Source organism: Carassius carassius, chromosome 14 (genome assembly GCF_963082965.1).
Source record: "Carassius carassius chromosome 14, fCarCar2.1, whole genome shotgun sequence".
Lineage (NCBI taxonomy): Eukaryota > Metazoa > Chordata > Actinopteri > Cypriniformes > Cyprinidae > Carassius > Carassius carassius.
In genome coordinates this window covers 26,369,403-26,387,681 of record NC_081768.1, presented here as the reverse complement: position 1 = coordinate 26,387,681, position 18,279 = coordinate 26,369,403, and the positions used below count along the sequence as shown (strand labels likewise).

The 18,279-nt window shown below is 44.2% G+C and overlaps 1 protein-coding gene across 1 annotated transcript in view; it reads left to right on the top strand.

Moving 5' to 3' along the window:
• rps6ka2 (ribosomal protein S6 kinase, polypeptide 2) overlaps positions 1-18,279 on the top strand; it is a 66,311-nt gene that overhangs the window by 10,480 nt on the left and 37,552 nt on the right. The window contains exons 2-3 of the mRNA XM_059566794.1: positions 4,817-4,933; positions 6,302-6,383. Of these exons, the coding sequence (XP_059422777.1) occupies positions 4,817-4,933; positions 6,302-6,383 (199 nt within the window). The remainder of the gene's footprint in view (positions 1-4,816; positions 4,934-6,301; positions 6,384-18,279) is intronic.

Genomic DNA, 18,279 nt, shown 5'->3' with positions numbered 1-18,279 from the left:
ATATATTCAACTAAGCTGTGGTTGGCAGAACTTTACTATACAAAAAACAGCAGCAACATTTAAAAATATATAAATATGTATATGCATAATGTTTTGTACATCCACTTTAAAAGCTGAGGTAAATAATATATAAAACACAATGTCATACACACAAAACACCGTCATTGTAACAAGCATGACACTAAAATAATGTAAAAACATGTAACAAAATGTACATAATATTAAAGAAAACTAGATTATTTATAATATTAGTTATTTTAATTAAAAGAAACATCAAGTGTGATTTTTTTTTTCACTTCCAAAAACTGTTGTATATATATATATATATATATATATATATATATATATATATATATATATATATATATATTCATATATACATATAAATATATATTTATATATATATATATATATATATACATATATACATATATATACATACATTATATATATATACATACATTTTATATGTATGTATATATACCACAACAAAAAACAACATTAAAATCATGAACTCAAAAGTCATTGTAAAAAAAAACAACAAAACAATGACTGTTGTAACAGTGCGTAAATCAGACCTTTCTGTAACGCTAACACTAATAAGCTTACGCGAAAATAACGAAATAATTGTGTAGCGGAGTATTTTTTGTACACAGTGCCGCTAACTGTTAATCACTCCTGTACGCGTGCATCACTTTCCTCCTCGCAGCTGCAGCAACTTGCGCTCTCTTCATCAAAATTTTAAAACAAATAGGGGACAAAAGGGTCGTATTGTCTTTGTGCATATAGATTAATTAGATAAATGAGTATAATAATATATAATATTCGTGCCTATAATAAGGGAAGGACAGGAAGGTTCAGGTGACGTGCAAGGACATTGTCAATGAAATTACCTTCGGCTCCAGAATCCAGAAGGGCGTGACAGGTGTGAGTGTTGTTGCCCCACCGCAGTTTTACCGGAAGGAGAGTCGATGATGTTGTTGAGGACTTCTTGGCGGAGATCCCACCCGATAGAAGCCTCAAACTTACTTACTACAGAGAGGGAGTGGAATGAGGTGCAGTATGGATGCTGGTTCTCCCACACCGCTGTCCCCCATAAGGCGGCGCTGTCGGAGAGTAAAGTGAGGGCGAATGCTACCTTGGACTCCTCCGTCACAAAGGTGCGAGGCTGTAGGGAAAAGTGCATGGAATACTTGGTTAGGAATGTTCTGCAGAAATCTGCAGAAAACTCTCCGGCGCCGGAAGATGAGGTTCGGGTCGGAAGTGGTCATCGGGGAAGTCCCGGGGGGCGGGTGGCGCAGCGGGAGAGGTCAGCTGTTGGATCTGCTGGGTAAGCTCAGACACCTGTGTCACCAGCGCTTGGACCGTACGTCTGGTGTTGACAATACTCTCCTGCTGCTGATCCATACGGGTGATGCTGTGATGGATGAAGTCGGTGAGAGAAGTGGTGCTCGCTGCTTCCATAGTTGGTCAGAGCGTTCTGTAATGAATTTTCAATGTGTTGGAGGAAGCAAGTGCGAGTTTTGAATATTTAATAAATGAATACAAACAATAAACACAAAGACAGGTGATACTGGGAATCTTGACTGGAATACGAAGTTCAGGAAAAGGCAGAGCTCACAGTTTTCCACTCACACAGAGTGTGACACAAGAACTGCGAGGGAAGAGCCTTGAAGGTAAGTGATGAGATCCGGGGATGAGATGGAGTGGACGGGGTTCCAGGAAGACAGGACAATCCAACGACGAGAATACAAACACAAGGAAGGCAGAACATGAGAAAACGGAAATGACTAACAACGCTCTGACAAACACAAGACGCTAGACAGGGCAATATATAGGGAAGGGTAATGAGTGGCAGCTGGTGATAATGAACAATCAGCGGAGACGCCCACATAAAACAATCAGTGCTGATGCAAAACACACTCCACTCCACCCACATAGTGTAAAACCCAAGATCACGGTTTATATATATTACAGTTTTACAGAGTAAAGGAATTTTACCAGTTTTTACTGTTAAATTGGTATTCATTTTTATTAATTTACCTTGGAGCAATCGTACTGTAAATGTATTTATATTTATATTATTATATTTAACTAGGCTTGTACACTGTAAAGGCAGCACGGTTGTGGTGGTCTTCTGCGCCGCCCTGCTGGGCATTTTGTCTCGACCGCACGGTTGTGGTGGTCTTATGCGATGCCCTAGTGGGCTTCTGTCTCGACCACACGGTTGTGGTGGTCTTCTGTGCCGCCCTGGTGGGCTTCTGTCTCGACCGCACGGATGTGGTGGTCTTATGCGATGCCCTGGTGGGCTTCTGTCTCGACCGCACGGATGTGGTTTTCTGCGCCGCCCTGGTGGGCTTCTGTCTCGACCGCACAGATGTGGTGGTCTTATGCGATGCCCTGGTGGGCTTCTGTCTCGACCGCACGGATGTGGTGGTCTTCTGCGCCGCCCTGGTGGGCTTCCGTCTCGACCGCACGGATGTGGTGGTCTTATGCGATGCCCTGGTGGGCTTCTGTCTCGACCGCACGGTGGTGGTGGTCTTCTGCGCCGCCCTGGTGGCCTTCTGTCTCGACCGCACGGATGTGTTGGTCTTCTGCGCCGCCCTGGTGGGCTACCGTCTCGACCGCACGGATGTGGTGGTCTTCTGCGCCGCCCTGGTGGGCTTCTGTCTCGACCGCACGGATGTGGTGGTCTTATGCGATGCCCTGGTGGGCTTCTGTCTCGACCGCACGGATGTGGTGGTCTTCTGCGCCGCCCTGGTGGGCTTCTGTCTCGACTGCACGAATGTGGTGGTTTTATGCGATTCCCTGGTGGGCTTCTGTCTCGGCCGCACGGTGGTGGTGGTCTTCTGCGCCGCCCTGGTGGCCTTCTGTCTCGACCGCACGGATGTGGTGGTCTTCTGCGCCGCCCTGGTGTGTTTCTTTCTCGACCGCATGGTTGTGGTGGTCTTCTGCGCCCCCTGGTGGGTTTCTGACTCAACCGCATGGCTCCAATTCTACCTTGCTCCACCCTGGATTCCTGTTCTGTCGGTTCGGCCCTGGGCCACTGAACTTTCTGTTCTCCCCTGGACTTGTGTTTTGTTGTTGTTTTTTGGCACCTCCTGTCTCTTTGAACCTCTATTACGTGGCCCTCCGTCCCTCCCCCTGGTCCTCCGCCGGTCCACCTCCCTCCTGGTCTCCTTGTTTTTGTTTTTTGCACTTCTTGTCTCTGTTTCTCTATATTACCTGGCCCTCCACCCCTCCCCCTGGTCCTCTGCCGGTCCACCTCCCTCCTGGTCTCTGTGTTCTTTGGTCTGTTCTTGGGTTCGGGTGGAGCATCTGGTAGCTGCCCCGTGGAGGAGGGGGTAATGTCACGCTGTCTGGTCTCTGTTTCCCTGAGTCTCCACTAGTGGTCTCACTTCCCCATAGGCACCTCACCGTAGGCACTACATTTCCCACAAAGCCTTGTCCCTTCATCACAGTAATTGCACTCCTGTTAATTGCACTCAGGTGTCTTCATTTGATAGTCATTACCCTGCCTATATAATCCGGTCTGTTTCCAATTGTTTTCATGGAGTCCTTACTTTCCATCATCTGGTTTCCTCGCGTTCCTAGTTTTCATGTTCCTGTTCCTGATCCTGATCCTGTTTGTTTGTTTGTTTGTTTCTGTTTTGGACTGATGTTTGGTTACGACCCCGGCTTGTTCTGACTCTGATTTGCGATTACCCAATAAATCTCACACTGCACTTGGATCTCTCGTCTCCTGTGTTCCCGAACGTGACAGTAATGTATTTTAAAAATGTTTTAAATGTTCTGTTATGTATAATTAAATTAAAAGTAACATTTTTAAAGTGAAGCTAGCCAGTATTTGTTCTAAACAAATAATAAGCTGGTGTCAAACCAAGATACTGTTTTTTTTTTTCTTTTTTTTTTTTCTTTCTTTTTTCCTCGGACGGAATTTGCTTCTAGACAAACTGAAAAAAAAGAGTTTGAAACTTAATCCATGATTTTTAATTATAAAAAAATGTATATAAAATTTTAATTATTTTTAGTGTAGTTAAATGGATACTCCACCCCAAAATGAAAATTTTACCATTTTATCACTTACACCCATGTTGTTCCAAACCAGTAAAAGCTTCATTTGTCTTCAGAACACAATTTAAGATATTTTGGATGAAAACCGGGAGCCTTGTGACTGTCCCATAGACTGCCAAGTAAGTTACACTTTCAAGGTCTAGAAAAGTATGAAAAGAATCGTCAGAATAGTCCATCTGCCATCAGTAGTTCAACCATAACATTATGAAGTGACAAGAATACATTTGTATGTAAATAAAACAAAAATAATGACTTTATTCAACAATTCCTTTGTCAAGAGTCTCCCCTGTGTCTCTCCATATCACCGAATGCTTGCGGGTATGCTCTTCTGTGTCAGTCGCACCACAAGAACGCAAGGTTTAGAGCATTATCAAATTAGCCAAAATATTTAAACAAAGAGTCAATTACAAGTTGCATGTAGCTCTTTGTAAATGATAGGTTTTCTAAATTCTGCTGAAATCTGTCAAGCTTTCTGCAGGTTCCACATGGACCTGTGATTCTTTATTGTTTTTTATTTTTAATTTTTTGTATATTACGCACTTTTGCAAAAAAGCACAGCATAAATGGATATGGCAATGAAATTCTACACTAATGATCACACCATCTGAACACTTTTCCTTGACCTGTTTATTACTGTTATTCATAATCCCAGCTGGCATCATATCACCAAATATTTTCAAACACACTGCTTTATGGCAAAAACATTTGTTTATTTCCCTTATGCCATCTGTTGTTTTTTCAGGATGACAGCATCTTAAAGGAGTTTGATATCAGCCATCATGTGAAGGAGGGCTTTGAGAAAGCAGACCCATCGCAGTTTGAGCTGCTCAGGGTGTTGGGTCAGGGCTCCTACGGAAAGGTGAGCTTTGAAAATGCTGCATCTGACTTTTTCTCTGTTTGGAACTATAATGCATACTCATCGATTGCTAAAATTAGATATGTCATTTGTTTGGATCTACTTTAGTTAATGCAAATGGAGTTTTGGGGTAATGGATGTAAAACCATTTTCAGTGTCCTTTTAAACCCTTCAGTTGAACTTTACAGATTCATGATTTACATTACACAATTTGAAATTATTTGTTCTAAAAAAATAGTAAGCTGTTTGAAGGCAGCACATTATAATTGCATGATCAACACATGGGCCATTTAGTAAGGTAGGCTGCACAATCAGAGATACTTTTGGAGAAATTGTAAGATAGCATCACATTGTTTTTTTTTTTTTTTTTTTTTTTTTTAGCAGATAGTCGCAGCATGCTATGCATTGATCTAAAATAAATGTTTAATAGAGTACTGCATTGTTAGCTTAGCAACATGCTAATGCCAAATTCCTCTGAAATCAATTGTGTGTTGACTTTTCTAGATTATTTATATGAGTTCCTTCCTATTTAGAATATTTTAGATTAATCATTCATGTTCAGTGTTAGTTAGGATGTTGCTTTAGCTGGTTGTGTTGTGTTTAGAAGTCACATGATACTGTAGCTGTATGTGAAGAAGACTTTTGAAATTTTTGCCTTGATGCCTTTAAATGCTGGCTGCACAGGCAGTTTTAGAGCATGTAAAGAATATCTGTCAGTCTTTACACAAAGATGTCATCTTAAAACTATTTCACATATACTGTCATATGGAAATGTGGTCCTCTTTTATGGTGTTTTACCACCTTTTTTGGAGCTTGACTGCCCCTGGACACTGACTAAGGACTTGTTTACAACTGGTGTGTTTTTAGTAATCTGATATTTATCTCATTTGTTAAAACGGTTCCATTTACACTAAATGTGTTTTCACAAAACGAAAACTAAATCTGATCTTCAATTCCTATGCTATATGCAAATTCAATGAAACGTCAATCAAAAACATCAATGAAAGCAACCAATATGAGATGCATTTGATTTATCATCAAGCCCTAGATCAAAACAGAATGAGAGAGAGAGTGGCACTGGTAAAATAATCTAGTCTTACTACTTTTTACAAAGATAAGAGTGTATTTAGCATCTGCAACTTACTTTCAGTTTCATTTGCATCAGTTTGTGTGTCAGCTTGCTAAAGAGATACTCAGATGCTTATCTGCGGTGATGTGTGTTACTGTCATATCCAGCTAGAACGTTATATAGCCTATATTAGACGAACTTACACTTATTTTTTAAAACATTTTGGGAGAAGCAAAATTACATATGTAGTTTTTAACATCCTTTGTTTTTTGTTTTTTTTTACCTTACATTTTATTTTACAGGTGTTCTTGGTTAGAAAAATCAAAGGTTCAGACACAGGACAACTCTATGCCATGAAGGTCTTAAAAAAAGCAACATTAAAAGGTAAAACTGACGCTTAATTATGTGCTCTGAATTATGATTTCTACTGTACAATTTGTGTGCTTTGCATTTGTCAATCTTTCCCTAGTATGCATTGATGTAGAACCTTCAGTTATTATTTCACCGCAGCATGACATCTAACCTGTGAGTCATAACTGAGCTGCTAGGAGGCCTGAATGCTCTGCTCTCTAATTGATTTTTAAGGATTATCTGAATCATCAAATTGTTTAACATGGGGAAAGGGTCCCCCTCAGATACCTAGGCAATTTTCGCGAGTGACAGTTTTTCATTATTGTGCACTTCAGATCCGTAGCTTCCCTGGAACAAAGACAATGAATTAATCTCAAACAACAAACAAAGCAGATAAACCTGAAGCCTTAAGCAGCAAACTTGACTTTCTTCATCACCTTTGTTTTTACACAACAAACACAGACACAAAACCGCAGTTATCATAGTGATTCATTATGGTTGGTTTGGAGTGGTAGTTTATTTAACAACCTGTTCACAACCCACATAACTTATTCACTCAGTGTAACCATGGTCACAAAGTTTTGGCTCTCGGCGGATGATGTTGTGCACGTTTTTCATGTGCATGTGAATGAAAATAACAGTATTGGTAACTGTGGCACCTCACTGTCAGACCACAGTAATGCTGCAGCTGTTACGTAAGACAGACGATTCATTGTAAAGCACCGTATGAATGACTTTAATATTCATAGAGTCAACCAAGAACAGGTCATTCATGTAAACACTGACTTTAAAAAAATAATATAAATCATATATCAGGCACAGTTCAGATAATTTTGCATGCATGTAAACATCAAAAAGAGAATGAGATCTGATATTTTTCCTTTACATGTGGTTTTATATGGTGCATATCTAATTACTGTACTTGTGTCTAAATGCCCATATCCAATCTTTTCTTAATGGCCGTGTTTAATAATCACTGTAATTTAATACTCATTTAGACATCTGCATATCCAAACTAGGATCTTGGGAGCTACAAGATGGCAGGCAGCTTTAAAAATTTGTCAAGTGCACAACTTATTAATAGGGTGACAAATTATTCGTTTTTCTGCAAACATTTAAACCAATGAGTAGTAACCACTACGACATGCATATGAAGATGCAGTCAGGTTATTTGTGGTCATATAAACCCATGCACTGAATTGCCATTATTTGGTAGAAATCCATATAAATGTCACAGGCATTTTCTTGTTCTGGAGTGCATTTCACAAAAACAACTAGGGTCGCAAGTTTTGTCGTTACCAATATAGTTCAGTGGAACTTGTGACCATAGTTAGCTAACAATGCTTTTGGAAACATACCCCAGTTTACCTTCTAATCATTGTTTTCTTTGTCACAGACTTTTCCTGAGTTGGTAGTTTGTTGCCATAGTTTCTAATTAGTTTCACACCTGTTCCCTGTTCTGTTGATTATCATCGGTGACGTGTGTATTTAAGCCTCAGTTCTGTGTACGTTGTTGATGTTAGATGTGCGCTGTGTTTCTGGGCTTCTTCGCCCGAAAACGGGCGAAAACTTGAACGTTTTGAAATGTTAAATTTTTTTGCTTCATCGGATGGGTATGAAACTTGGTGACTTTTGTTGTATTACCTATATGAACACACAAAAAAATCAAGGAGATGATTCTGATATGTTAAAGGGTCGTAAAAAAAAAGTCACACTTAGCTTCCTCCCGCCCGAAAACGGGCGACATAGGAAATGAATGGGAAATACAAAAAAATAGGAAAACTCAGAGAAACTTTTGGTGGTACAAGCTACAGATCAGCAACTGTGCTGAAAAAAAGTGTACAGCAATGAAGGGGTGACACTCTAGAACATCAAGAGTGCAAATAAGACCCCCCCCCCCCCCCCACACACACACACACCCACGCACACAAACACACACACACATACACAGATAAACTGCCGACTGCAACAGCAAATTTGTAGAATATTCCACATAAAATCAATAAATGAAAAAAAAAACTTGCTCAAATGCACACACACACACACAGAGAGAGAGAGAGAGAGAGAGAGAGAAAGAGAGAGACTGGTAAGACTGCAACAGCAAATTTTGAGAATATGCAAAAATAAATAAATAAAAAATACAAAAAGAGACTCTCGCTCAAATGCAACACACACACACACACACACACACACACACACACACACACACACACACACGCACACACACACACACACATTCACTCACACATACACACACACACACACATTGTGTTCCCTTTCTAACCAAATGCTATAGTTAAGAAAGAAAATAAAGTATAAGAAAATAAAGTAATCATCTTTTAGAATATCTAAATGTATATCTAAATAAAAAAAACGAATAAGATAGAGAAATCATGTCTAAAACAACAAAAGGAATCAAATAGCCTTTCTACATAGGATATATAGGAAGCTATAGACAGCCTACAGGCTGGTACAGGACATTACACAAAAGTGGCTATTTTTTAAAGCCACTAGATGAAGTTCTTCTCCTGGAACATTTTTTTTTTAGGCTGGCACTCTATTTTGATGTGAAATGCTGCATTTATTGAATTTTGTTTTAAAAATAAATATAAAATAAAAAATGATATATTAATTCTAATGGAAAAAATAGCTCATAAAAATTATATAATTAATGCAAAGTATCATAAAAAAATCTAAAAATTCTAAATAATAATCAGAAAACATTATAGAACAAAAATATATTTGATTGGTTATCCTGGGAAAAAGTAAAGTACAATTTTAAGGCTTCGCCCGTTTTCGGGCGGGAGGAAGCTAAGTGTGACCCATTTACGAAGAAGCCCAGAGGGTTAAAGTCTTGTTCTCTTACGAGAGCTCTCTCGTACTGCGTCTTAGCTAAGACGCTACGGGAAAAGTCTCTTTTCACGAAATACTGAAGCAAAAAATTATCCTTAATTTTGTATTTTTGTAAAGTGCATTTGCAGCAGTACACAGCCATAGGCGAGACGGCTCGTTCGCTCATTGGCTTGTTCTGCGGCAACTGCACAGCCTATCGAGCGCGGGCTGATGCAACATCAGACCAATAAGGGCGCTTCGCGCCCTTCTTGCCACTTCCCGCCGAAACGGGTGTGGCCCAACCTATAAAAGGAGCTCGAAAAGGCACCAGCGCCCCCCCCCTCTCGTTTCCGGCTGGATGGTATTTCCCTTTCGGATGAGCGTACTTCTCAAAGCCCGCCTCATTTCTTCCTGAGCTTCACGAAGAGGTGGCGAAGGCTTGGAACGCTCCATATTCAGCACGAACTCGTTCGTCTGTCTCACTAGCATTCTCCACACTGATGATGCTAAAAACAGGAACTACCACTCACTTCCGCCGGTGGAACAGGCGATAGCGACGCACCTTTGTCCGCCCTCTGCTGGACGGCGGCAAAAGCGGTGTTGCCATCTAAAGCCTCCTGTGTGACGCTGCGTCGGCACTACTAACGATGGCTGCTTCATCGAAGCGCAGGTGTACGAGTTCCGCTGTGGCCGAGCTCTCACCCAAGCGCACCACTGTTTCAGTTCCAGGAATTGTGACTGTCTCAGCGTTTTCTGCAATGCGCAAGCCTGCACAGTTGCCCGCTTGCCTGCACACAAAAGCCGTTATCACAACAGCTTCAGCAACGCAGCTCGAGACCCCCGTTCTCGCTCTACTGGCCGTCGCCCCGCGCCGCGGGGACCGCGGCAGAGGATTACGGTGAGGCCGGGAGTCCCGAAGCCATCCTGGGAAAGCCATCTACGCATGCTGCATGACGCTGCGTCGGCACTACACACGATGGCTGCTTCATCGAAGCGCGGGTGTACGAGTTCCGCTGCGGCCGGGCTCTCACCTAAGCGCGCCGCTGTTTCAGTTTCCAGAGATTGTGACTGTTTCAGCGTTGTTTGCAATGCGCAAGCCTGTACGGTTGCCCGCTTGCCTGCACACGAAAACCGTTATCACGGCTACCCAGATATTTCCCGAAAAAGGTGTAATTCCTGGTGTCCCGGCCACGGCCGAAGGTGCTATAAATGTAGTGACGATGCCCACTGCTCAGTGCCCATCTCCGCATATAAGCACAGCCCTTCACACAGGGCTCGCGCCTATAAAAGTGACTCAAGTCGATCACGCGCACTACATAGTAGACGTGCCCACTCCTCAGTGCCCACAATCACTATGTCACACGCGTCATGTGGTTTCTGTAAAAACGAAACCCGTGCACGTTCGTCCGGCCACGGCCGATGGTGCTATAAATGTAGTGACGATGCCCACTCCTCAGTGCCCATCTCCACATGTAAGCACAGCCCTGCACACAGGGCCTGCGCCCATAATGTCGCCTCAAGTCGGTCGCGCACACTGCATAGTTAACGTGCCCACCCCTCAGTGCCCACAATTACTATGTCACACGCGTCATGTGGTTTCTGTAAAAACGAAACCCGTGCATGCTCGTCCGGCCACGGCCGATGGTGCTATAAATGCAGTGACGATGCCCACTACCCAGTGCCCATCTCCACATGTAAGCACAGCCCTGCACACAGGGCTAGCGCACATAAGATCGACACAGATCGGTCGAGCGCGCCGCATAGTAAACGTGCCCACTTCCCAGTGCCCACATACACTATGTCACATACGGCGCGGGGCTTCTGTAAAAACGAGGCCCGTGCACGTACATTCTGCACAGGCAGACAGCGAGTTGAAAGTGGTAAAAGTGCACACATGCAGCCCACGGTTACTCGCAGATATATCGAGTCCCACGGGACCCGCTCAGCCTCCCTCCAGTCGGTTAAGCGCCGGAACGGGGTCGAGGAAGAGCGATCTGCCCGCTGTGATCAGCGCGCTCCCCGCCTCAGATGCGCAGCACACTCGAGCGCCGCCGTTGCCCAGTCAACAGAGCGCGTTTCGCATCCAGCCCTTAGCCATTCATGCAGATGCATGGTCAGTGCTTCCAGGGGTTTCGGATTGGGTGCTAGGCATTATAAAGAGAGGCTACTCGCTACAGTTTTCTCGACGCCCACCGTGCTTTTCAGCGCGCTTCGAAACTACGGTCAAAACAGAAGTAGCACACATACTTCGGGCCGAAATATCAAAACTGTTGAGCAAAGGGGCTGTAGAGCCTGTGTCTCAAAGCGAGGGGGGGCTGTACAGCAGATACTTTCTGGTGCCCAAGAGAGACGGGGGTCTCCGGCCCATACTGGATCTAAGACAGCTGAACAGGCATTGATGAAACGCAGTTTCAAAATGCTCACGACCAGGAAGCTCCTCGCGCAGATTCGCAGAGGGGACTGGTTCATGTCAATAGATCTGAAGGACGCGTTTTTTCAAATACAGATAGCGTCAAACCACAGGCGATATTTGAGATTCGCCTTCGAGGGCCAGGCATACCAGTTTGCAGTCCTGCCATTCGGCTTGTCCGTAGCTCCTCGTACGTTTACGAGGTGCATGGATGCAGCGCTCGCTCCTCTTAGACTCAGAGGCACACGAGTGCTGAATTATTTGGACGACTGGCTGGTTCTGGCCCGATCATGAGCGGAGCTCATGGACCACAGAGCCGTTTTACTCGATCACCTCGAGAAGCTCGGCCTCAGTGTCAATTGGGTGAAGAGTTCGCTGAACCCCAGTCAGACGATCCTGTTTCTGGGTATAGTTCTGAACTCGTGTTCCATGACGACGCGGCTGTCACCACAGCGCGCGATGGGCATTCAGCGTGCAGCGAGTTCTTTCCGCTGTGGCGCGACTGTGGCGCTCAAACACTGTCAAAAGATGCTGGGTTTCATGGCCTCAGCATCTCCGGTTCTGCGGCTGGGCCTGCTCCGCATGCGCCCCCTGCAGTTCTGGCTGAAGGCTCGGGTGCCGCGCAGAGCGTGGGCGTCTGGCCGGCTGCATTTCAAGGTCGATCAGAGCTGTGTTGCGGCTCTAGCACCTTGGACAGCGAACGGCTGGTACCGATCAGGTGTAAGCCTGGGGACTTCCCCGAGTGTGAAAATGGTGTCGACGGACACCTCCACTTCGGGATGGGGAGCGCTGCTCGAAGGCAGACCGTCCTTTGGCCTATGGCAGAACGGGAAAAGCTCCATCATATCAACTGCCTGGAAATGCTGGCAGTGGAGAACGGGCTGACGCGCTTTTGTCCCCATATCAAGGATCACCACGTCATAGTCCGTTCGGACAACATGTCCGTGGTGTCCTACATAAATCGCCAGGTCGGTCTCGGGTCCCGAAACCTGTGCAGGCTGACGGAACGCCTCCTGATTTGGGCTCAGCGCAACGTGCGCTCGCTGAGAGCAGTGCATGTGCCTGGACTGCAGAATCTGGGTCCAGACAGGCTGTCCAGAGGCAATGTTCCTACGGGCGAATGGTCTCTACACCCGCAAACAGTCCGGCTGTTGTGGGAGAGATTTGGCATGGCGGAGGTGGACCTCTTTGTGTCCCACGAAAACGCTCACTGCCCCGCGTTCTTTTCCAAGAACGAAAGCGCGCTGTCACGGAGATGGCCGTGCTGCCCGCTTTATGCGTTCCCTCCCGTCTCCCTCCTTCCGCAGGTGATAGAACGGGTGAGAGAAACGAGATGTTCAATACTGCTTGTAGCACCTCTTTGGAAGAACCAACCATGGTTCCCAGATTTGATGCAGTTAGCAGATGTCGCCCCGTGGCCGGTACCGTTGAGGAGAGACCTCCTCTCGCAGGCCAGGGGCTCGATTTGGCACCCTCAACCGGAGTTGTGGTCCCTCTATGTATGGGCACTCAATGGTTACCCGCTGATCTCGCAGTGGGAGTGCTAAATACCATCACTCAGGCTAGAGCTCCGTCGACACGACGTCTGTATGCCTCGAAGTGGTCGGTGTTCTCCAGCTGGTGCACAGCTCGAGGTTATTCACCCCTTAGTTGTGAGGTGACGGAGGTCCTCTCCTTCCTTCAGGAGCTGTTGGATAAGGGCAGAGCCCCATCCACGCTCAAAGTTTATGTGGCTGCCATCGCGGCGTTTTCTGAAACGGCGTCCGGTCAGTCAATAGGAAGGAATGATTTAGTCATCCGGTTCCTCAGTGGAGCTAGGAGGCTGAATCCTCCCAGACCTCCGTCAGTCCCTATGTGGGACCTCGTGGCGGTTTTGGAGGCCTTGAAAGGTCCCCCTTTCAAGCCTATCCAATCGATTAGCCTTCAGCATCTGTCGTTCAAGACAGTATTCTTGTTGGCTCTCGCTTCTGTGAAGCGTGTGGGTGATTTGCACGCGCTCTCGGTGAGCCAGTCGTGCTTGGAGTTTGGGCCCAATGACTCAAGAGTCATACTCAAACCTAGGCACGGTTATGTGCCGAAATCCCTCAACACACCGTTTCGGGCTCAGGTTATTGCCCTGTCTGCCCTGCCGGTGTCAGGGGAGGATGGAGACTCGAGTCTTCTTTGCCCTGTCAGGGTTTTAAGAGCTTATGTGTCTCGCTCTGCTGCCTTTCGGCAGACGGAGCAGCTATTTGTCTCGTTCGGTGGGCGTTCCAAGGGAATGGCTGTTTCGAGACAGACTCTATCCAGATGGATAGTTGACGCCATAGCGTTAGCTTACGCTTCCAGGGGCCTTCAGTGCCCGTTGGGCGTCAGAGCACACTCCACAAGAGGCATCGCCTCGTCGTGGGCGTGGTCTACTGGGATCTCCTTGCAGGATATATGTATGGCGGCAGGTTGGGCCTCGCCGTCTACATTTATCAGGTTCTATAACCTGGAGGTTCCCACCTTGCAAGCAAGGCTGCTGTCGGTATAGGCGAATCAGGGCCCTGAGGGGAATTCTGAGTTCACGAGCGCTATGCGCTGCCGACTGTTATATGGGCAGTATTGCGTAAGACCCGCATTGCCACATTGGTCAGGCCTTGCCTCGGCTGTGTGACGTCATATTGCCGCATCTACGGATGCTGCTAGATATGGGACGGAGGGCTTTTTCCCTTTTCTGTCCTGGACTCTCTGTGAGTCCCTCAGGTGACTGTGCACTGTAAATCCTGGGCGTTGCTTCAGGTTTATTGGTGTGTGATCCCTGCGCGCACGGCGTTTTACATTGGGTTCCCGTAGCGTCTTAGCTAAGACGCAGTACGAGAGAGCTCTCGTAAGAGAACGTACTCGGTTACTAAACGTAACCTCGGTTCTCTCTAGAAGAGCGAACGAGTACTGCGTTCTCTGCCGTGCGCACGATTCACTCTGGTTCGCTTCGGCGATGAAATAAATCAGGTGAGTCAGCCTTTTCGAGCTCCTTTTATAGGTTGGGCCACACCCGTTTCGGCGGGAAGTGGCAAGAAGGGCGCGAAGCGCCCTTGGTCTGATGTTGCATCAGCCCGCGCTCGATAGGCTGTGCAGTTGCCGCAGAACAAGCCAATGAGCGAACGAGCCGTCTCGCCTATGGCTGTGTACTGCTGCAAATGCGCTTTACAAAAATACAAAATTAAGGATAATTTTTTGCTTCAGTATTTCGTGAAAAGAGACTTTTCCCGTAGCGTCTTAGCTAAGACGCAGTACTCGTTCGCTCTTCTAGAGAGAACCGAGGTTACGTTTAGTAACCGAGTACGTTTCATGTTCATTCTGTGTCACGCATCTTCTTTTGGGATTTTACTTCTTCCTAACCATGACAATAAGACTGCTGGAGTATGCCAGTATTAATAGAAATTCGGGCTGTCAAAATAGCTGAAAAACTAAAATCTAATTTTGTACTTAATTATTATCAAAATTCCAATTATATTCTAATTTCAAATGCATAATTTCAGTTAGGGTGAAGAAAAGCTTTCGGCTTCTCTCCTGAGGCCACAAGAGGGCGCATCAAGCAAAATATTACTAATGCACGTTTATTTAAAGCATAAGAAAACATGACTGTGGAAAAAAAAATACATAATATTTAAAATATTGTTTAGAAACCAATTATAATTAATTAAGTTGCTTAAACAACTATAAACAAAACAGCATCATGTAAGCATGCATAGTTTAATACAAAGGGTGGAAAGCCAGTCACACAGATTACATTTTTTTATTTAAAAACATGAGATGCAGTGGGATGGGGAACAAAAACCCACCATAAAGTCTTGAGATATGTTTTTAAAAAGTTGAACTTACATTAATTTGACGTGGCTTTATAAACATGCATCTCTCTTGTGCGAGACGCGAGTCCAACGGTGTCCCTCTAGTAAAATGTGCGTTCTGTGTGATAAGCTTGGTTTCAGTTTTGATGTAAACAAGAGCTTCTCCACATTGAGGTTCTCTTTTTTTCTAGTGGCTGAATAGGCAACATAAATCTTATAATGCAATGACACTTACATTGTCATCAAATCTTGAGCGCCACTGATAAAGGTCAAGTATACTTTGGCCATCCACGCACTGTCCGCATTATGTCATTTTCGTCATTTGCGTGCAGGCAATTTTTGAGACCGTGCGGACGGTGCGCGTACGCGAGGTGAATAATGAGACAGAAGTGAAAAGTTGAACGTTTGAAAGTTGTGCAGACTGGTCGCGAGACGAGATGGAACAGAACACAGAATGTGAAGTTTACCCGGGGCTTATAAGGCAGCCTCCTTAATGCACACCTAAAATTGTGGATGTGGATTTTTATATTAAATTCGATTAATATTCGAAATTCTAATAATTTTTTTTGACAGCCCTAATAGAAATTGTGTGTCATGCAAGTGTTTTAACTTGAAAAGAGCATTTTGGGGGCCTTTAGTTTCAGAAAATGATACATTATCATTTCATGAGTTCACTTGCCCAACCAGTCCTGGTGGTTAATGGTAAAGGAACTTGGCTTGCTGTCCTTAACGGAGACTCGATTCAGAGTTCAACCTCCCTCACTGAGGTACTACATAAAGGAGGAGATGGAGGGATGCCAGAAAAAAATTGTCACTGTAAAGGCACAATGACTGCTGCTTACATTGTCTTGTAATGATGATTGACAGGACTAAATGAGTAGGTTCCTCACGAACCTAAGTTTGGAACTTCTGGTGTATTCAAGTCCTCCTGGGAAGTTCGTATTTACGAGTTGACAAGTTACAATTATATGTTAGGTGTGTTCAAGTCACTTTGATCAGAGGAAGATGGCAATTTAACTTTTTTACATAAAATTCTACATTTACAAAATGATATATAAAGAATGTGCATCATTGTTGGTTTTATTTCTGTTTTTTAGGTGATGTAAATGGAATCATTATATAGTCTATGGTAATTATGCAATATAATTTTTTGTATATGTAACATAGTTTAATTGCAGATGTCAAAGTCAAAGTCACCTTTATTTATATAGCGCTTTAAACAAAATACATTGTGTCAAAGCAACTGAACAACATTCATTAGGAAAACGGTGTCAATAATGCAAAATGATAGTTTAAGGCAGTTCATCATTGAATTCAGTTATGTCATCTCTGTTCAGTTAAATAGTGTCTGTGCATTTATTTGCAATCAAGTCAACGATATCGCTGTAGATGAAGTGACCCCAACTAAGCAAGCCAGAGGCGACAGCGGCAAGGAACCGAAACTCCATTGGTGACAGAATGGAGAAAAAAACCTTGGGAGAAACCAGGCTCAGTTGGGGGGCCAGTTCTCCTCTGACCGGACGAAACCAGTAGTTCAATTCCAGGCTGCAGCAAAGTCAGATTGTGCAGAAGAATCATCTGTTTCCTGTGGTCTTGTCCTGGTGCTCCTCTGAGACAAGGTCTTTACAGGGGATCTGTATCTGGGGCTCTAGTTGTCCTGGTCTCCGCGGTCTTTCAGGGATGTAGAGGTCCTTTCTAGGTGCTGATCCAGCATCTGGTCTGGATACGTACTGGATCCGGGTGACTGCAGTGACCCTCTGATCTGGACACAGACTGGATCTGGTGGCCACGGTGACCTTGGAACAAGAGAGAAACAGACAAATATTAGCGTAGATGCCATTCTTCTAATAATGTAGCAAGTACATAAGGTGTTATGGGAAGTTTTTCCGGTTCCGGTTTACCTAATTAATGCAGCCTAAAAATCCTTTAACGGATTTGGATATTAAAAGCATATTAGTATGTTATGTGTATGCCAGGTTAAAGAGATGGGTCTTTAATCTAGATTTAAACTGCAAGAGTGTGTCTGCCTCCCGAACAATGTTAGGTAGGTTATTCCAGAGTTTAGGCGCCAAATAGAAAAAGGATCTGCCGCCCGCAGTTGATTTTGATATTCTAGGTATTATCAAATTGCCTGAGTTTTGAGAACGTAGCGGACGTAGAGGTTTTTTAATGTAAAAGGAGCTCATTCAAATACTGAGGTGCTAAACCATTCAGGGCTTTATAATTAATAAGCAATATTTTAAAATCTATACGATGTTTGATAGGGAGCCAGTGCAGTGTTGACAGGACCGGGCTAATATGGTCATACTTCCTGGTTCTAGTAAGGACTCTTGCTGCTGCATTTTGGACTAGCTGTAGTTTGTTTACTAAGCGTGCAGAACAACCACCCAATAAAGCATTACAAATAATCTAACCTTGAGGTCATAAATGCATGGATTAGCATTTCTGCATTTGACATTGAGAGCATAGGCCGTAATTTAGATATTTTTTGAGATGGAAAAATGCAGTTTTACAAATGCTAGAAACGTGGCTTTCTAAGGATAGATTGCGATCAAATAGCACACCTAGGTTCCTAACTGATTACGAAGAATTGACAGAGCAACCATCAAGTCTTGGACAGTGTTCTAGGTTATTACAAGCGGAGTCCTATAATTAACACCTCTGTTTTTTCAGAATTTAGCAGTAAGAAATTACTCGTCATCCAGTTTATTATATCGACTATGCATTCCATTAGTTTTTCAAATTGGTGTGTTTCACCGGGCCATGAAGAAATATAGAGCTGAGTATCATCAGCATAACAGTGAAAGCTAACACCATGTTTCCTGATGATATCTCCCAAGGGTAACATATAAAGCGTGAAGAGTAGCGGCCCTAG